The sequence below is a fragment of the Entelurus aequoreus genome, linkage group LG09 (assembly GCF_033978785.1).
Source record: "Entelurus aequoreus isolate RoL-2023_Sb linkage group LG09, RoL_Eaeq_v1.1, whole genome shotgun sequence".
Lineage (NCBI taxonomy): Eukaryota > Metazoa > Chordata > Actinopteri > Syngnathiformes > Syngnathidae > Entelurus > Entelurus aequoreus.
The window spans coordinates 38,418,406-38,434,750 of NC_084739.1; the positions used below are offsets into that span (position 1 = coordinate 38,418,406).

Genomic DNA, 16,345 nt, shown 5'->3' on the forward strand with positions numbered 1-16,345 from the left:
TACTAGTTTACTATAATTATATGATTTTAATATTATTATTCATAATATTATTTTGATATAATATTTTAACCCATTACTTTATTATTTTAATATCCTTATTTATAATATTATTTTGACCATTGATCATTATATTATTATTATTCATTTTATTATTTAATCTTGAATAACAACGTAAATGATAAACATTTTTTTATTTTTTGCGTATAATTCCTAATTAGGTATTTGTTTTGGATATGTGTATATAAAGTAATGATATAAAATCAATTGTACAATAGCTCACACCCAGTGGCGTGCCGTCACTAGAGGCAGGGGAGGCACGGCCTCACCTGCCATCATGGAAAGAAAAAAAAAAGTAAAAAGAAAAAAATAATAATTAAATTGTTATGTGTATCCAGTGATTATACTAAAGTTATTTTCCATTTAACTTCACCAGTTTTAGATTATCTTTATTTTTATTTTCACATTTGCCGTTCAAATACTGAGAAGAGACGGTGCGGTGATCAGCAGCCAGTTGAGGCACGTCACTGATTTGTGCCTCAACATGGATTGTGCATGACTCGGCTAACTGCCGGCCTGCTGTGCAGTGAGACCGTATTGCTATATGAATTATATTATACATTTCCATAGTTTAGTTAGCTGAGGTATATAATGTACAGTGTATTTTGTGAACAACTGTATGTGTGTAACGTATTTATTGTGCTGAGCGATCATAAAACTGGAGGCTCGCATCATAACCCCGCCTCCTGGTGCCAAGCAACTCCGCCGCAGAATGCACCGCCCGACGGGAGCGTCGCGGCCACACCAACCAAAGCCCACACCCAAACCCTCCACGTGCAAGACCGAATCCACCCAAAAAAAGTCACTTAACAAGAAGCCAAAAAGTGCAAAAACAACAATGCTCGCGCTGCAGGAGCCGCGAACGACCCCAGGGACACAACATTAGGTACACCTGCACTGCAGGTTCATATGTTTGTAAATCTGACTGTGATGATGCAGTCGTGCCTCACCAGACATTAACCTCACCGCACGCCACTGCTCACGCCAGTTTTTAAAAATACAGGCGTCCCTCACCACATCGAGTTTCAAAGTCTGTGTTTTAATTATTTAAAAAAAAAATTAAGTATTCTCTAAGCATAAACATAACTAAAAGAACTAAACATATCAATACTACAGTATTAATGGCCACTAGATGAGACAAACCAATCAGAGCGCTCTGTTCAGTATCATGGCCACTGATTGGCTCAGCCTCAGGCAGCATTACTATATTGAATTAAACGGGTGTAAAGTTGACTAAAGGGTGTTATTTCATATCTAGAGGGCTCTCATAATGTTAAAAACTGCATTTAGAAGGTCATAAACACTCCAGTTATACAAATATTCAATTTAGGATAATAATTCCTACTCAGTGGAAATTAATTTAACAATTGACAAATTATCAGCCATATACGGAAGTGTTACTGGAGTTTTCTTTTCTGTTCTATAATAAGTTTAGATTAGTTTACAACACAATGTGTAGTATACAATAAAGTAAAATAGGAATAAATAAAATCTAATAAGTGAGAATAATAAACAGCTATGAAAATACAATTAAATAATAATAATAAAGAGGATACTGTCATAATATGTAATTCCTATCTAGCCTTATTGTAATGAATAATAAACACTCATTAAGTACGGAGTCATTAAAAGTGCTATTCTTCAGAAAGGTAACCTCACTGACTTATGATATGATTTTTTTAAAAGGTACTAGCAATAAATTGTCTAATGTTTACAGTCCATCCTTACTTTTCTGCAGGATCCTGAAGTCAGGAGAGTCCTCAATGAGTTTTGCTTTTTTGTACCAGTCCACTCTGGGTGATGGCACTCCCTTCACACGGCACTCTAGCACCACCAGCTGCCCTTCTGACGCCACCAGGTCCTGCAGTCTCTAGTGGGGGTCAGGACAATTTTTGTTTAAAATTGCCAATAGTAAACACACAATACAGTGATCATACCTTTGTGAAAACAGGAGCAGCCATGACGTGTTGTTCGTTTAACTCTTGCAGACTGGACGTTTGACTCTGGAAGCACAACACAAGAAAATGTTTGAGGGAGAAAGAATAGCAAACTAATCCTGATCGGTCATCAAGTGTCCACCTCAGGTTGGGACGCTTGTGTTGGAGCTGCGTGAGGCGGCAGCACAGATGAGAGCACAGGCTCGAAAGGCTGCGGTGATTCTGTGGTCTGCACTGGCTGTGTTATGGATGTGAGAGACGTAGTAGCCCCTGACTGCAGCTGGCCCTCTGTGAGGTCTGCTGGCGGTGATGTAGCAAACACTTGCACAGGTAATATTATTGTGTCACCCGCTTCTGGATTCGCTTCTGCGCCTGGAGGGGAGGTGGCTGCCGTCTGAACCGGGACTGGGACAGAGCTGAGCTCCTCCAATGGCTCCTCAGCTGCTTCTGGGGTTTGATGTGCTAAAGACTTTGTGAGTTCTGTGGAACTTTGGCTTGGTGATGGAGTCGACTTTGGGTGTTTCTTCTGCAGGCTTTTAAAATCAAATAAGGTAAAGAAAAGGTCATCATTAACAATAGTGAGTACTTTTAAGATGTGATTGTACTTACTGGGCTAGATTCTCTGATTGCTGTTCCCCATCAGATTCTGAAGAAGACACACCTGCAGAATTAAGTGTTTTTACACGATCAGTACAGAACAGCCATAGAAGAAAGATACTAGTCCCAGGAAATACCTTCAATGTAGATCTCAGCTGACGTGGAGTCGGTCCCGTAGAAGTTGGACGCAAAGCAGGAGTAACGTCCGGTGTCTTCCTCAAAAGCCTCTGTGATGATCAGAGAGTGAAGCTCGCCATTGTTGAGGATCTGAATGTCAGGGCTGTTCTCCAACTCCTTGCCCTCACAGAACCACCTGTGATTCAGCAAAACATCTGCACTCACTGGTCACTATATTGGGAACGTTTGCACAATCACATGAGATACATTATACTCGCTGTGTTTAAAAACAAAATATTTTACAAACAAAATAATGCTCAGTTTGGAGGTATTCATTGAACAATCTGTGTATTTTGTGGATGTAAAATGGATAAATAGTAGAAAACTATTTCACAGATTATTGAAAAAGGACAATGTTACAGGCACTTTCCTATTTACCCTTGTGAATGATATACCCGCTGTGTTTTTACCAAAAACTACCCGGGTAATTAAAGTTCCACCAAGAACTAATTTTGGTCTCTAGATGCTAGGTGGTACTTAAGAAAGAGGAAGTTAATTTCAGCCGCTTGTACCCGTGATCTTGTCCTTTTGGTCATAACCCAAAGCTCATGACCATAGGTGAGGATGGGAACGTAGATCGACCGGTAAATTGAGTTGTGTATTTATATTACATGCAATTTCACAACAAACAGGAAGAAAAACAATAAGAACTTTTATTTTTTCATTTAAATTTTTTTTTTCCAAGATGGCACCGCTGTAGTGGCTGCTCGTGGCAGGACTCTGTGCTCTTGTATCATCCTCTTGTGTTCCTGATGTTTCCCTCTTGTTTTCATGTGTTGTTTTTTTTGCCTTTTGGTTCGGGACCCTTTGAGACTGTGTAACAAGGGGTGGCACTTTGGTGAGTTCTGCTGTGCTTTTTTGTGAACTTCTGGATCTGCCTCACGGGAGCCTTTTGGCCATGGAGACCAGCTGCTGGGTCTCTGCCACACCAGAGTCTGTTTGGAGATACTGGAGGAGATGCGGATGAAGAGACAGGGCATGCGGAGCTAGCGCCGAGCGCTGGGACGGACAAGCTTCACAGTGTCTTGGCTGAATGAGCATGTATCGGACACCTCGGTCTCCTTAGACGCATCCTCGCTCATCCATGCAGACTGGACACTGGCCGAGAGTTAGTGGGCGGTTGTGGGTGGAGTCGGCTCTCTTGGTTGCTTTGTTGGGTCTGCTCCTGTCTCTGGCCATGCTCCCCCCACCCCAGCAGACGATGGCATGGAGCACAGCAGAGGCCACCACAGTGTTTATGGGTGTTAAAATTATGTTTTTGTTTGGTTGCTTGTGTATGCATGGTGCAATCGTGTGTGTGCAATATATATTATTGGTTGATAATTTTTTGTTTTTTTGTTGTTTTACTTTTGTAGCTGTATGTAGAAATGGCACTGCTGGAGTGGAAGCTGGTTGCATCAGCTCTGCTCTTTTAATGTCTTTAATGTCGTTTGTGTTCTTTGATATTTCCCTCTTACACACATGTTTATGTGTGCTATGGCTATGAGGGTTTTTTCTCTCCTTGGCCTCAGTCTGGAGCCCCTCTTCAGGGGCCCAGGCTTGGACAGCGTTTACCTGTTTCTCACCTTTTTTGTAAGGGTGCCGGAAGTTGGCAGACCCGTCAGCGATCCTGTTCTGTCTCCCTGTAATGTTTGTCTGATCTTGAATGGGATTGTGCTGAAAATCTTAATTTCCCCCACAGGGATTAATAACATACTTCTGATTGTGATTCTGACCTCCAGGAACTTTTGTGGGGCATCTATGTGCTGAAGAAGGCCGATTAGTGGGGCACAGGGACTTGCTGTGTTTTTACCCAGCCATAAATTAAAAATAGTATGTAGATTAATGCTGTTTATTAATCTATTATTTATTATTAAAAGATGGCATTTTAAATGCCCAAAAATAAAATTATGAAATCCTTAGTCCCGTAGTTGTGCCATTCATCCACGACCATCACCTCATGTTGCAGCATGATAATGCACTGCCCCATGTTGCAAGGATCTGTACATAATTCCTGGAGAGATCCCAGTGCCTGCATGGTCAAAATACTCAGCGGAAGGCCAGCACCTCCCTATATGCAGATGATGCATTGTGCATAGGGCTCTGCGATCCGTGTGAGGCCTTTTTTGCGTGTAGAAGCGCATGTGAAATATCAATTAATGATTGCGCTTCATATGAAATTTTACCTCAAACAGAATCCTAGCCGCTGTTTTTACAGTTTAATGTTGTTTATTAAATTATTCTTTTGTTAAAATATGGCCTTTTAAATTAAAGTGATAAAATGATGAGATCTTGATGCATATTGTTGTGCCATTCATCCACGACCATCAACTGATATGTGGCAGTGTAACATTGCACATCCCCATGTTGCAAGGATCTGTACATAATTCCTGGATGCTGAAAACATTCATTAATCAATGAATGAATGTTTTCAATATGAAATTTTACCACAAGCGTATTCCTAGCAGCCTCCTGCTCTGTCACTGATCTAAGGAAACATTTCCCCATGTAGTACCACTGGCTCTCGCTGTGCACAGTTTTATTGAAAGGCAATGGTACTGGGTTCAAAACCTGGTCAGAGTTGAGTTATGAAGATTTTTTTTATGTTTTAACTACAGTACTGTATGTTAAAATTGTTATTTTGCGCTACAAATAATTATTCAAAAAATGTTTTTTCATGAACTTGTTTTAATAGAAAACATGCAACATATTCGGTTTCTTTTTTAAAGTATAAAAAATGTGGGCCTCCAAATACAGTGTCCCGCAAGTATTAAAAGGACTTCACTTTTTCCACATTTCGTTATGTAACAGCCTTATTATTCCAAAATGGAACACATTCTTTTTTTGTCCTCTAAATTAGGGGTGGGCAATTCATTTTTACCGGGGGCCGCATGAGCAACCCGAGCACTGCTGGAGGGCCACACCGACAATATTTCAATTAAATTTTGCTTAAATTATTTTTGATATACCGTAAGATAGATAATAATAATAATAATAATATTTTCATTTAACCTAACTTATCTTTATACAAAAGCAGATGGCTTTTGATGGTTTTATTTTTAACACTTTCTTACACAACACTTCCTGATGTATATTACAATACAAAAATTTCAATTTCTGTCACTTTATCCTGCCGCCTCTTTGTTGTGAACGTAGCACGCCTGTAAGGTGATTGGCGAAGAAGGAGGAAGCGTTGCTGTTGCGGAAATGAGGAGTGAGGATAAACGTGCGTGTGGAAAGAACAAGATAAGTTGAGCTGTGTTAGTATAGGTTGCTCAATAAAAGTTTAAAAAGAGCATCAGACTTGGTGTGCACTTCTTCTGGACGTTACAATTGATGTCAGAAGTGGGATGAAATGCCTCCCAGTTCGCCTTGCCATCAAACCTGGGAGTCTTCAGTGAGGGCGGAATTCTCCCATGGCAAGCAACATGCACTGCACCTGTAGACACTGCCTCTCTCTCTCTCTCTCTCTCTCTCTCTCTCTCTCTCTCTCTCTCTCTCTCTCTCTCTCTCTCTCTCTCTCTCTCTCTCTCTCTCTCTCTCTCTCTCTCTCTCTCTCTCTCTCTCTCTCTCCTCACGTGGCACGTACCTCCCGATGACGTAGCCGGCTGTATATTACAATACAAAAATTTCAATTTCTGTCACTTTATCCTGCCGCCTCTTTGTTGTGAACGTAGCACGCCTGTAAGGTGATTGGCGAAGAAGGAGGAAGCGTTGCTGTTGCGGAAATGAGGAGTGAGGATAAACGTGCGTGTGGAAAGAACAAGATAAGTTGAGCTGTGTTAGTATAGGTTGCTCAATAAAAGTTTAAAAAGAGCATCAGACTTGGTGTGCACTTCTTCTGGACGCTACAATTGATGTCAGAAGTGGGATGAAATGCCTCCCAGTTCGCCTTGCCATCAAACCTGGGAGTCTTCAGTGAGGGCGGAATTCTCCCATGGCAAGCAACATGCACTGCACCTGTAGACACTGCCTCTCTCTCTCTCTCTCTCTCTCTCTCTCTCTCTCTCTCTCTCTCTCTCTCTCTCTCTCTCTCTCTCTCTCTCTCTCTCTCTCTCTCTCTCTCTCTCTCTCTCTCTCTCTCTCTCTCTCTCTCTCTCCTCACGTGGCACGTACCTCCCGATGACGTAGCCGGCTGAGCACACAAACAGCGCAGTATGCGCAAAGTTTTACTTCTGCCACCAATTGTAGCGTCCAAAAGAAGTGCACACCAAGTCTGACGCTCTTTTTAAACTTTTATTGAGCAAGCTATACTAACACAGCTCAACTTATCTCGTTCCTTCCACACGCACGTCTATCCTCGCTCGTCATTTACGCAACTCAAGAACACAACATCAACTTCAGGAGGTCGTTACACTATATTCTTTAAACACAGCAACCTGTGTACCACAAATAAGCACACGGCTTTACCTTTACTTGGCAGTCCATGTCTTGTTGAAAACACGCCATTCGTCATCAACTTTTCTTTTTTTAGCGTCTCGGGGATAACCGGGCATCACTTGTCGCTATGCGCCTTCACTCACAGGACGCCCATAAATAACACTTTTCAGAATAAAAGCAGCACAGTTGTATTGCACGCACGACATAGATGTTTTTTTAAATTTATTTTGTAATTTGTGATTGCTGCTGCGCGCACGAGCATACGTCCACACAGAAGTAATACAAATAATGCTTTTCAAAACAAAAGCAGCACCGTTGTATTGCACACTCGAAATAGATACTTTTTAAAATGTATTTTGTAATTTATGATTGGCCTCACGCGGGCCAGACAGGGACGTACAAAGGGCCGGATGCGGCCCGGGGGCCGCAGAATGCCCAGGTCTGCTCTAAATTCTACACACTAATGTGAAAATGTTTTTTTTTTACATTTTGCAAATTTATTAAAAAACAAAAGAATCACACATTTCTTGATGCACCTTTGGCAGCAATTACAGCCTCAAGTATTTTTGAGTACAATACCACAAACTTGGCACACCTATCTTTGGGCAGTTATGCTCATTCCTCTTTGCAGCACCTCTCAAGCGCCATCAGGTTGTATGAAAAGTGTTAATTTTCATCAAAAATGTCTCTACATTGCAGCGTTCATCTTTTCCTCAATCCTGACTCATCTACAAGTTCCTGTCGCTGTAAAACATCCCCACAGCATGATGCTGCCACCACCATCGGCCTGGTGATGAGTGGTGCCTGGTTTCCTCCAAACATGACACCTGGCATTCACGCCAAAGAGTTCAATCTTTGTCTCATCGAACCAGATCATTTTGTTTCTCATGGTCTGAGAGTCTTTCAGGTGCATTTGGGCAAATTTTCTACTCACAAATGGGTCCCGTCTGGCCACTCCATAAAGGCCTGATTGGTGGATAGCTGCAGAGATGGTTGTCCTTCTGGAAGGTTCTCCTCTCTCCAAAGAGGAATGTTGTAGCTCTGACAGAGTGACCATCAAGTTCTTGGTCACCTCCCTGACTAGACTAAGATGAATGCAGTAATGTACGGAGACATCCTGGATGAAAACCAACGCTTCCCATACAACATGACGGAGCTTGAGAGGTGCTGCAAGAAGGGTTGGGCGAAACTGCCCAAAGATAGGTGTGCCAAGCTTGTGGCATTGTATTCAAAAAGACTTGAGGCTGTAATTGCTGCCAGAGGTGCATCAACAAAGTATTGAGCCAATGATGTGAACACTTATGTACATGTGTTTTGTTGGTAAATTTGCAAAATTAAAAAAAAAAACATTTTCCCATTGTCATTACGGGGTATTGTGTGTAGAATCTTGAGGACAAAATGAATTTATTCCATAAGACTGTAACATAACAAAATATGGAAAAAGTGAAGCGCTGTGAATCATTTCCGTATGCAGTGTCAAATTGAACTCAACCAAGGATGCCTCTGCTCAGCGGCCATGTCACCCGTGGTCACACCAGATACTAACTTGATTTTGTTAACCTCATTTTCTTGACTCAGTGTGGTAGAAAGATAATTTCCCATATTTTCAAATCGAAATATTGACGGGTATTCATGTCAGTCAGCCAAGTGAAACACTACACTAACAGTGACTTCAATAATGTTTTAATACCTGAAATGTGGCCTGCATAAAACAATATTTTCACGTTTCATAGCGCTCTGTACCCTTGTCTTATGTATATGAATCTGCACATTCTGTAAGTGACAATGTGTACTTCAACAATTTTTTCATTCATTCCCCTCAGACTATTTTCTTCATGTCAACTTTCTGCCAGTGTTTCTATGAAGCTGCAGTCTTGCAGTTTCCCTGAGAGCATGTTTGGCTGAGTTACAAGTCCATGTAAACATTTCAATGAGCGAGCGCTTTCCCTTTCGCCTGTAAAAGACACCAGTGAGCTTTACCAGTTTACACGTTGTCCAAGCCTACTGTCAACCTTGAACACAGCACCACTAATTGCACCTTTCGACTTTGAAAGCACTATTAGATTTATGTATCGGTATCGAGAACAGAATCGGCTTTATTGGCACACAAGGAATTTGACTTGGTTGGCTGTGCTCTCTTGTTCAATGTAAAAAATAAATACTAACATCCATCCATCTATTCTCTACCGCTTGTCCTTTTCGGGGTCGGGGGGGTTGCTGGAGCCTATCTCAGCTGCATTCTACAATCAGCTAAAAATACAAACAAGTGCTTAAATTACTAATATGTGCAAGGCTTATGAGTAATAGTGCAGTGATGAATAGAGCAGAGCAAAAAGATGATGCCGTGAACATGAGTTAGTACATTCACAGTGACAGGTTAGATCCAGAAGCTGAGTAGAGGCGCAACAGTTTTTGACTTATGTAGCGGTAAAGTCCTATACTCTTACTGTTACTGGTTGCCGAATATAACTGAAGCTAGTTCAGACGTATGCAGCTGGCTAATAATCGATGTCCAGAATGATGTCCATGTTCAACCAAAATATTTATTAACAGACAGTCACGTAAATCAAACTCATTTTGTAACAAAAATGGAAAATACACGGCAGCAAACAAATCAAAGCCTGGCACAGTCAAAAACTGTTGCGCCTCTACTCAGCAACACCTGAGCTAGATCCCAGCCCCTCCCTAAGTAGACTGGCACTTGGCCTTGAGCCAACCCCTTTAGTGACGTCATGAATTTGACGGACAGAAAGAGTAAATGGCTCTAACAGAATATATTCTGCATAAACATGGAGACAGACACGCTAAATGGATTGCTCTCTCTATTTTGCCCATTTAAGAGACACAATCCTCTGTGCACAGTCTAAGTAAATCAGTTTTGCGTGCGCTATCACATGTTTTAATACATGCAAGTCTTTAGTAGATCAGGCCCAAAGTGTTATGAATGACTTTTATACTGTCAATGTAATTTGGTGAAGACAAACCATAAGCATTAGCTTTTATTTTGCTAAAAATATACCATATCTCACATTTAAGAACTAGAAGCCTAGTATTTTTAGTTGTCAGAAGTCTATTTATTCTGTGTAAAACTATAACGTGAAACGACTTCCAATGCACTATGCAGCAACATGAGCAGCGGCCTCTCAGAACATCTATTTTGAGTCGATGAGTCCTCGATGCTTCTCTAAAAAACCCAGCCACAAAACAAACAGGAATGAGGTGAGGTGTGACAGCGTACGTCCGTAAATCGGACCCGGAGCTTAACTGATTCAAACATTCATACACAATACGTGCGTAGGTGATTTGTCAGGGAAGTTACACTGGAATCTCTTTCCAGGCTTCACAGGAATAGACTGACAGCAGGATGTTGCGCTCCAAGGGAGTCATTTGTCGTGAGTAAGGGGCTAAATTAAAAGCATGAGTAGTAAAGAGGATAGATGGTGTCTCCTCACTGCACCTGTCACGGCTATTTTCCTTCTGCAGTTCAGCGCCACAGAGGAGATTCCCTTTTGAACCTCACAGCTCGCCTTTATGCACAACACTAATGTTAACTCTGACGGACTCCTTACACCCACAAGAACAACAAACTTCAAAATAAAACAGAAAAAAAGAAACAATCCATAGTCACTAGAAAGCATGACCAGAATAGATCAACAAAAAAGTAATATCTGAACTTGTGCATAAAGATAAACAGTAAATAATAAAGTTTTTTGACCAAAGACCAAGCAAATAAATCATCTTACCAAAGAGCTGCGTGTGTTTAGGCGACTGCCAAGAGCTGAGTGGGGTCCATTATCAGACGCGACTACAGCCCGCAGTGCCAGTCCAGTCTAAAAATGGCAGAGCGCTTGCATTCTCCCTGCACAAGCATACGTTGCTGCCTCAACAATGCCCATAGACTAACAAGGCCATGCCCCCTCTCTTGTCACACCTCTGCTTCATTCACAGCTTCACTTGTATACCTTCAGAATCATGCACGTTTTCTAACAAACAGCTACTGACTTTGAGCATTTCTCCAGTCAAAACACAATAAAAAGTCTTTTTTTTTTTTTTTTAATAATTCGAATCGAGCGTAATCCCTGAAGGCAAACACATCTGTGGTTTTATCTGTAAAGCTTGTGTACGCACAAAACATTCAGCTGTTTTTGACGTTAGGTATGTAATGTACAAAAAACGCAAGCATTCACTGGAATGAATAGAGGTGCATTCATTTTGTACGAAGACTTTTAGTCGCAATTTCACGTGCAGTTTTATAGATGTGTGGGAAAAATATTCCTCTAAAAAAGAGGAATTTCTCCTTCAAAAGAGGAGAAATATAACCTTAGAGGAAAATGTCATTTAAAACATGTGTATGCTCATACAACACTTAAAACCTTTAGCATATCAGAATTAAATTATGGAATGGATTAACCAAAAAAAATCAAACAAAGCAGCAATGTGATTCAGTTTAAGAGACTGTTCAAACTACAAGTGTTCACAAAGTACACAGAACATGAATTATGATGAACATCTTGAACCCTTTTTAAAAAAAAAAAATTGTATTTTATTTTTTTTAATAGAGTCAAAGATTATTTATGTATTTAACATGTGTTTACTTACTATGGTATATTATTTATTTATTTATTATTTATTCACTGTTATGTTACAGAGAACAAGGAAATTTGATAAAATTGCTATGGTATGAAAAGGCGTAGGATTAAATGAGGTCAGCTTCTTCCTACTCCTTTTATGACGTGCTGTAATGAAACAACTGGAAATATGTGATGAATTACATTGTATTGTATGCATGTTCGAAATAAACTGAAACTGAACTGAAAATCTCAGAGTTTTAATCATTGTCAGCATCAAATGATCAAATATTTGTCATGACGCGGAGTCGAACCCACGTTTCCTCTGCAGCTGCAGGCACCTCTGCTAACCCCTCTGCTGGCAGCATGCTCAGACACGCCTCTGCTCGTGCTGAGCACAACACGCCCACACAGCAACAAGCCTGCAAGCAATCAATGATCAACGCACCTGGACTTGATGAGGGGGAGCGGCATAAAGACCAGCGGACCCGAGGAACCTTTGCCAGAACGTCGCTAACCTTCCAGTAAGCATCACGTCTGGCATTCCCTTTTCCCAGTGATTTCCTCGTCCTTGTGGTTGCTCTATCTCTCCGTGTTTTCCTCCTGGTTCATGCCCTTTTGTTTTTCCACAGTGACTCCCCTGTCCTCCGTGATCGTGCCTTGTCACTCGATACCCATCTGGATTCCTGACTGCTCTCCCCGATCCACGACCTCCCTGCTCGGAACCAGACCACGCTGCCCTGCTCTTGCCCACGACCTCTTGCCTGTCCATGAACTGCCTCTTCGCCTTGCCCCTTTGGATAACGACGAAGGATACAACCAACATTTGCTGACAACAACTCATGGTAACATTTACATTATTAATATTACACATAGTCAACACTCATTCACTTTGAGTAGCATACACACGCCACGTATTCATCAAGGGTTTAAAATAAACCTTGAAAACCGCAGTCCTGCCCTGGTTGTCGCCTCCTTCCCTTCTCTGATACACAACAGTACGTTCTGGCCAACAACATGTCGGAACCAGGCGACAACGGCAAGCCCCAGGCCCAGATAGCCATATCTTCCGACCTAGCTATCCTTAGCTCCATTGTTAGCGAACATCAGGTTCGGTTTACTGCCCTTGAGGATCATCTAGAGAGAGCCTTCACCAGACTATATTCCAGGCTGGACAACATGTGCCCCGGGGCCAGTCCTGGACCGGTGGTACCTCCTCGTGCTTCTCCAGTCCTTGGACCCGAAAATAGCATTTTGGCACGTGAGCCCAGAATTGCCAGCCCTAAACCCTTTGAAGGGGACTTTGAACTTTGTAGAGGGTTTTTGGTTCAATGTGACCTCATTTTCCGTCACCAACCCTCCCGTTATTCCTCCGACGGCGCCAGAATAGCATTTATTTTTTCCTTACTTTCCGGTCCGGCTCTCAAGTGGGCTACAGCTGCAGTCGACAGGACCGTTGGGCTTAACTCCGACTATTCTGCCTTCCGTGCTGAATTTCGGGCTGTTTTTGATCACCCCAAGGATGGTGGGGACGCGGCCGGACGTCTGCACTCCATCTCGCAGGGATCCCGCTCCGTGGCAGCCTACACCTTAGAGTTCCGGACTTTGGCGGCAGACAGCGGTTGGGGTGACCGGGCGCTCCAAAGCGCATTCCGTCGCGGTCTTTCTGAGGAAATCAAGGACGGTCTACTGAGGGACAGACCCACGTCCTGCAGAGATCTCATCAAACTGGCCCTCCAATTTGACCTAAGACTTTGTGAGCGAGCAGCAGAGCGAGACCAGAGAGCTGCCTCTAGGAGCCAAACTCTGCCTACCTTCAAGGCAGAAGTGGAACCAGACCGCTCCCCTAGTACATCTATGGCAGTCCTGGTGAGCCATACTTTATTCCCCCGTAATGAAGAAAACCCCGACATACTGCTACCCGCTATTCTGGCCTGGGACAAGAGGAGCATTCAAGTACAGGCATTTGTGGACTCTGGAGCTGACGAAAGTCTTTTGGACTACAAATTCGCCCGGCAGATGGGCATTCCCCTGATCTCCCTGGACAAAACGCTGTCAGCACAGGCCCTGGATGGACGGCCATTGGGCCCCATCAAGTACCGCAGAGAGCCCCTTTCCATGACCATTTCTGGTAACCACAAGGAGACCATCAGCCTATGGGTGCTGGAAGCTCCAGTAGCCCCACTTGTGCTTGGAAGATCTTGGCTTCGTCACCACAATCCCCATATTTCCTGGACTTCCGGCAGAATCCTAGCCTGGAGCACACCCTGCATGGCCAATTGTCTGGGGTCAGCGTCTCCTCCGGTCCACCACTCCACTACCCCGACTCCCCAGGCCGATCTATCCATGGTTCCTGCTTGCTACCATGACCTAGCCGAGGTCTTCAGCAAGGTACGTGCTCTGGGACTACCCCCTCATAGACCCTACGATTGTGCCATTGAACTACTTCCTAACGCTACCCTGCCGTCTAGCGGCCTTTACAATGTGTCTCTTCCAGAGAAGGAAGCAATGAGGAAGTACATTACAGAGGGCCTTGCCTCGGGCATCATTACCCCGTCCAAGTCTCCACTGGCGGCGGGATTCTTTTTCGTGGCCAAGAAGGACGGGTCCCTTCCACCCTGCATTGATTACCGTCATCTTAACAACATTACCATCAAAAACAAGTACCCCCTTCCGCTACTCAACTCTTCCTTTGAGTCCTTGGCACCTGCAACCATATTCACCAAACTGGATCTTCGTAACGCCTATCACCTGGTACGAATCAGAGAGGGAGACGAGTGGAAAACGGCCTTCAACACCCATATGGGGCATTACGAGTACCGGGTAATGCCTTTTGGACTTACTAACGCACCTGCAGTTTTTCAAACACTTGTTAACGACATCCTCCGGGACATGCTGGATCAATTCGTGGTTGTGTACCTTGACGATATTTTGATTTTCTCCCGTAACCTCTCTGATCACCAGCAACATGTTCGACGTGTCCTGCAACGTCTTTTGGAGAATTGCCTATTTGTTAAGGCAGAAAAATGCTGCTTCCACTCCTCTTCAGTGGAGTTCCTGGGATTTGTGGTTGAAAGGGGTCACATAAGACCCGACCCGAAGAAGGTGGAGGCCGTGGTGAAGTGGCCGCAACCAACCACGAGGACGGAACTTTGGAGGTTCCTCGGCTTCGCCGGCTTCTACCGACGATTCATCCAGGACTTCAGTAGGGTTGCGGCACCGCTCCATTCTCTCACGTCAACTAACGTGCCTTTTGTATGGACTCTTTTGGCTAGGAAGGCCTTCGAGGAATTAAAGGAGCGTTTTGTTTTGGCCCCCATTCTGGTCCACCCTGACTTGGACACTGCCTTCTTGGTGGAGGTGGACGCTTCGGACTCAGGGATTGGGGCTATTCTCTCTCAAAGATCCAAGAATGACAAATTAATTCATCCTGTTGCCTTCTTTTCTAGACGCCTGACTCAGGCCGAACAAAACTACGATGCTGGGAATAGAGAATTATTGGCGGTCCACGAGGCCCTGGTGGAATGGAGACACTGGCTGGAAGGGGCTAGACACCAGTTCCAGATCCTGACTGACCACAGCAACCTTCTGCACATCCGAGCTGCCAAAAGAATCAACAATCGCCAGGCAAGGTGGCAGCAGTATTTTTCCCGCTTCAATTACGTGCTCTCTTTCAGGCCAGGATCCAAGAACACTAAGGCTGACGCTCTATCCCGTTTATTCGTAAGAGAGCCCACTTGTCCATCAGTAGCGGAACCCATCCTTCCACCCACTCGCATTGTGGGAATGGTAACCTGGAAGGTGGAGGACCTGGTAAAATCTGCGCTGCGCTCCAATCCAGGACCAGGAGGTGGACCACCCAACAAACTATTTGTCCATCGGGAGCTACGACCCAGAGTCTTGGATTGGGGGCACTCCAGCCTGTTCTCTTGCCATCCAGGTTTTCAACGAACTCTATCACTGCTGCGAAGACGTTTTTGGTGGCCATCCATGGCCAAGGACACTCATGAGTTCATCGCTGCTTGTTCTACTTGTGCCCGTAGCAAGACGTCACACAGGCCTCCCGCTGGTCTCCTTCACCCTCTCTCCATTCCTGCCCGTCCTTGGTCACACATTGCCCTGGATTTCATCACAGGATTTCCAGCCTCTAGAGGTAACACCACCATCTTAACTATTGTTGACCGTTTTTCCAAGGCAGCCCACTTCATTCCGCTGCGCAAGTTACCTTCTGCCTCAGACACTTCTGATCTCCTCACTCTACACGTCGTCAAGCAACATGGTATCCCGGTGGATATCGTCTCTGACCGTGGCCCTCAGTTTACGTCACAAATCTGGAGAGCCTTCTGCAAGGGAATCGGGGCCTCGGTCAGCCTCACATCGGGATACCATCCCCAAAGCAACGGGCAGGCTGAGAGGGCGAATCAAAGCTTGGAGACCATGCTCCGCTGTGTCGCCAGTCATCAACCCACATCCTGGAGCAAGTTTCTGCCTTGGGTGGAGTTTTCCTATAACTCCTTGAAGAGCTCCGCTACCGGTATGTCTCCATTTGAGTGCTCATTGGGTTATCAACCCCCCTTGTTTCCCCAGCAGGAACTGGAAATCCCTGTGCCCTCAACAAGGGCTCATATTAGACGGTGTCAGAGGGTGTGG

The 16,345-nt window shown here is 43.9% G+C and overlaps 2 protein-coding genes across 2 annotated transcripts in view; both read right to left on the bottom strand.

Moving 5' to 3' along the window:
• The window catches only part of LOC133657420 (myopalladin-like), a 29,604-nt gene extending 27,389 nt beyond the window's left edge, over window positions 1-2,215 (bottom strand). The window contains exons 1-3 of the mRNA XM_062058731.1: window positions 2,137-2,215; window positions 1,995-2,060; window positions 1,786-1,927 (exon numbers count right to left, since the gene is read on the bottom strand). Coding sequence (XP_061914715.1) covers window positions 1,786-1,927; window positions 1,995-2,018 — 166 coding nt within the window. The 5' untranslated portion in view covers window positions 2,019-2,060; window positions 2,137-2,215. The remainder of the gene's footprint in view (window positions 1-1,785; window positions 1,928-1,994; window positions 2,061-2,136) is intronic.
• Window positions 2,125-12,832, bottom strand: LOC133656980 (myopalladin-like). Its single transcript, XM_062057870.1, has 4 exons — window positions 12,817-12,832; window positions 2,729-2,923; window positions 2,604-2,655; window positions 2,125-2,527 (listed from the first exon to the last, which is right to left on the bottom strand). The coding sequence occupies exons 1-4, from the start codon at window positions 12,830-12,832 to the stop codon at window positions 2,125-2,127; spliced, it is 666 nt and encodes a 221-aa protein (XP_061913854.1).
• Between the last annotated feature and the right edge of the window lie 3,513 nt (window positions 12,833-16,345).

Coding starts and splice junctions, on each gene's coding strand:
- LOC133656980 (XM_062057870.1), bottom strand. Junction 2,656..2,728: donor AGCTGAGATCTACATTGAAG/GTATTTCCTGGG, acceptor TTAATTCTGCAG/GTGTGTCTTCTTCAGAATCT. Junction 2,528..2,603: donor CAATCAGAGAATCTAGCCCA/GTAAGTACAATC, acceptor TGATTTTAAAAG/CCTGCAGAAGAAACACCCAA.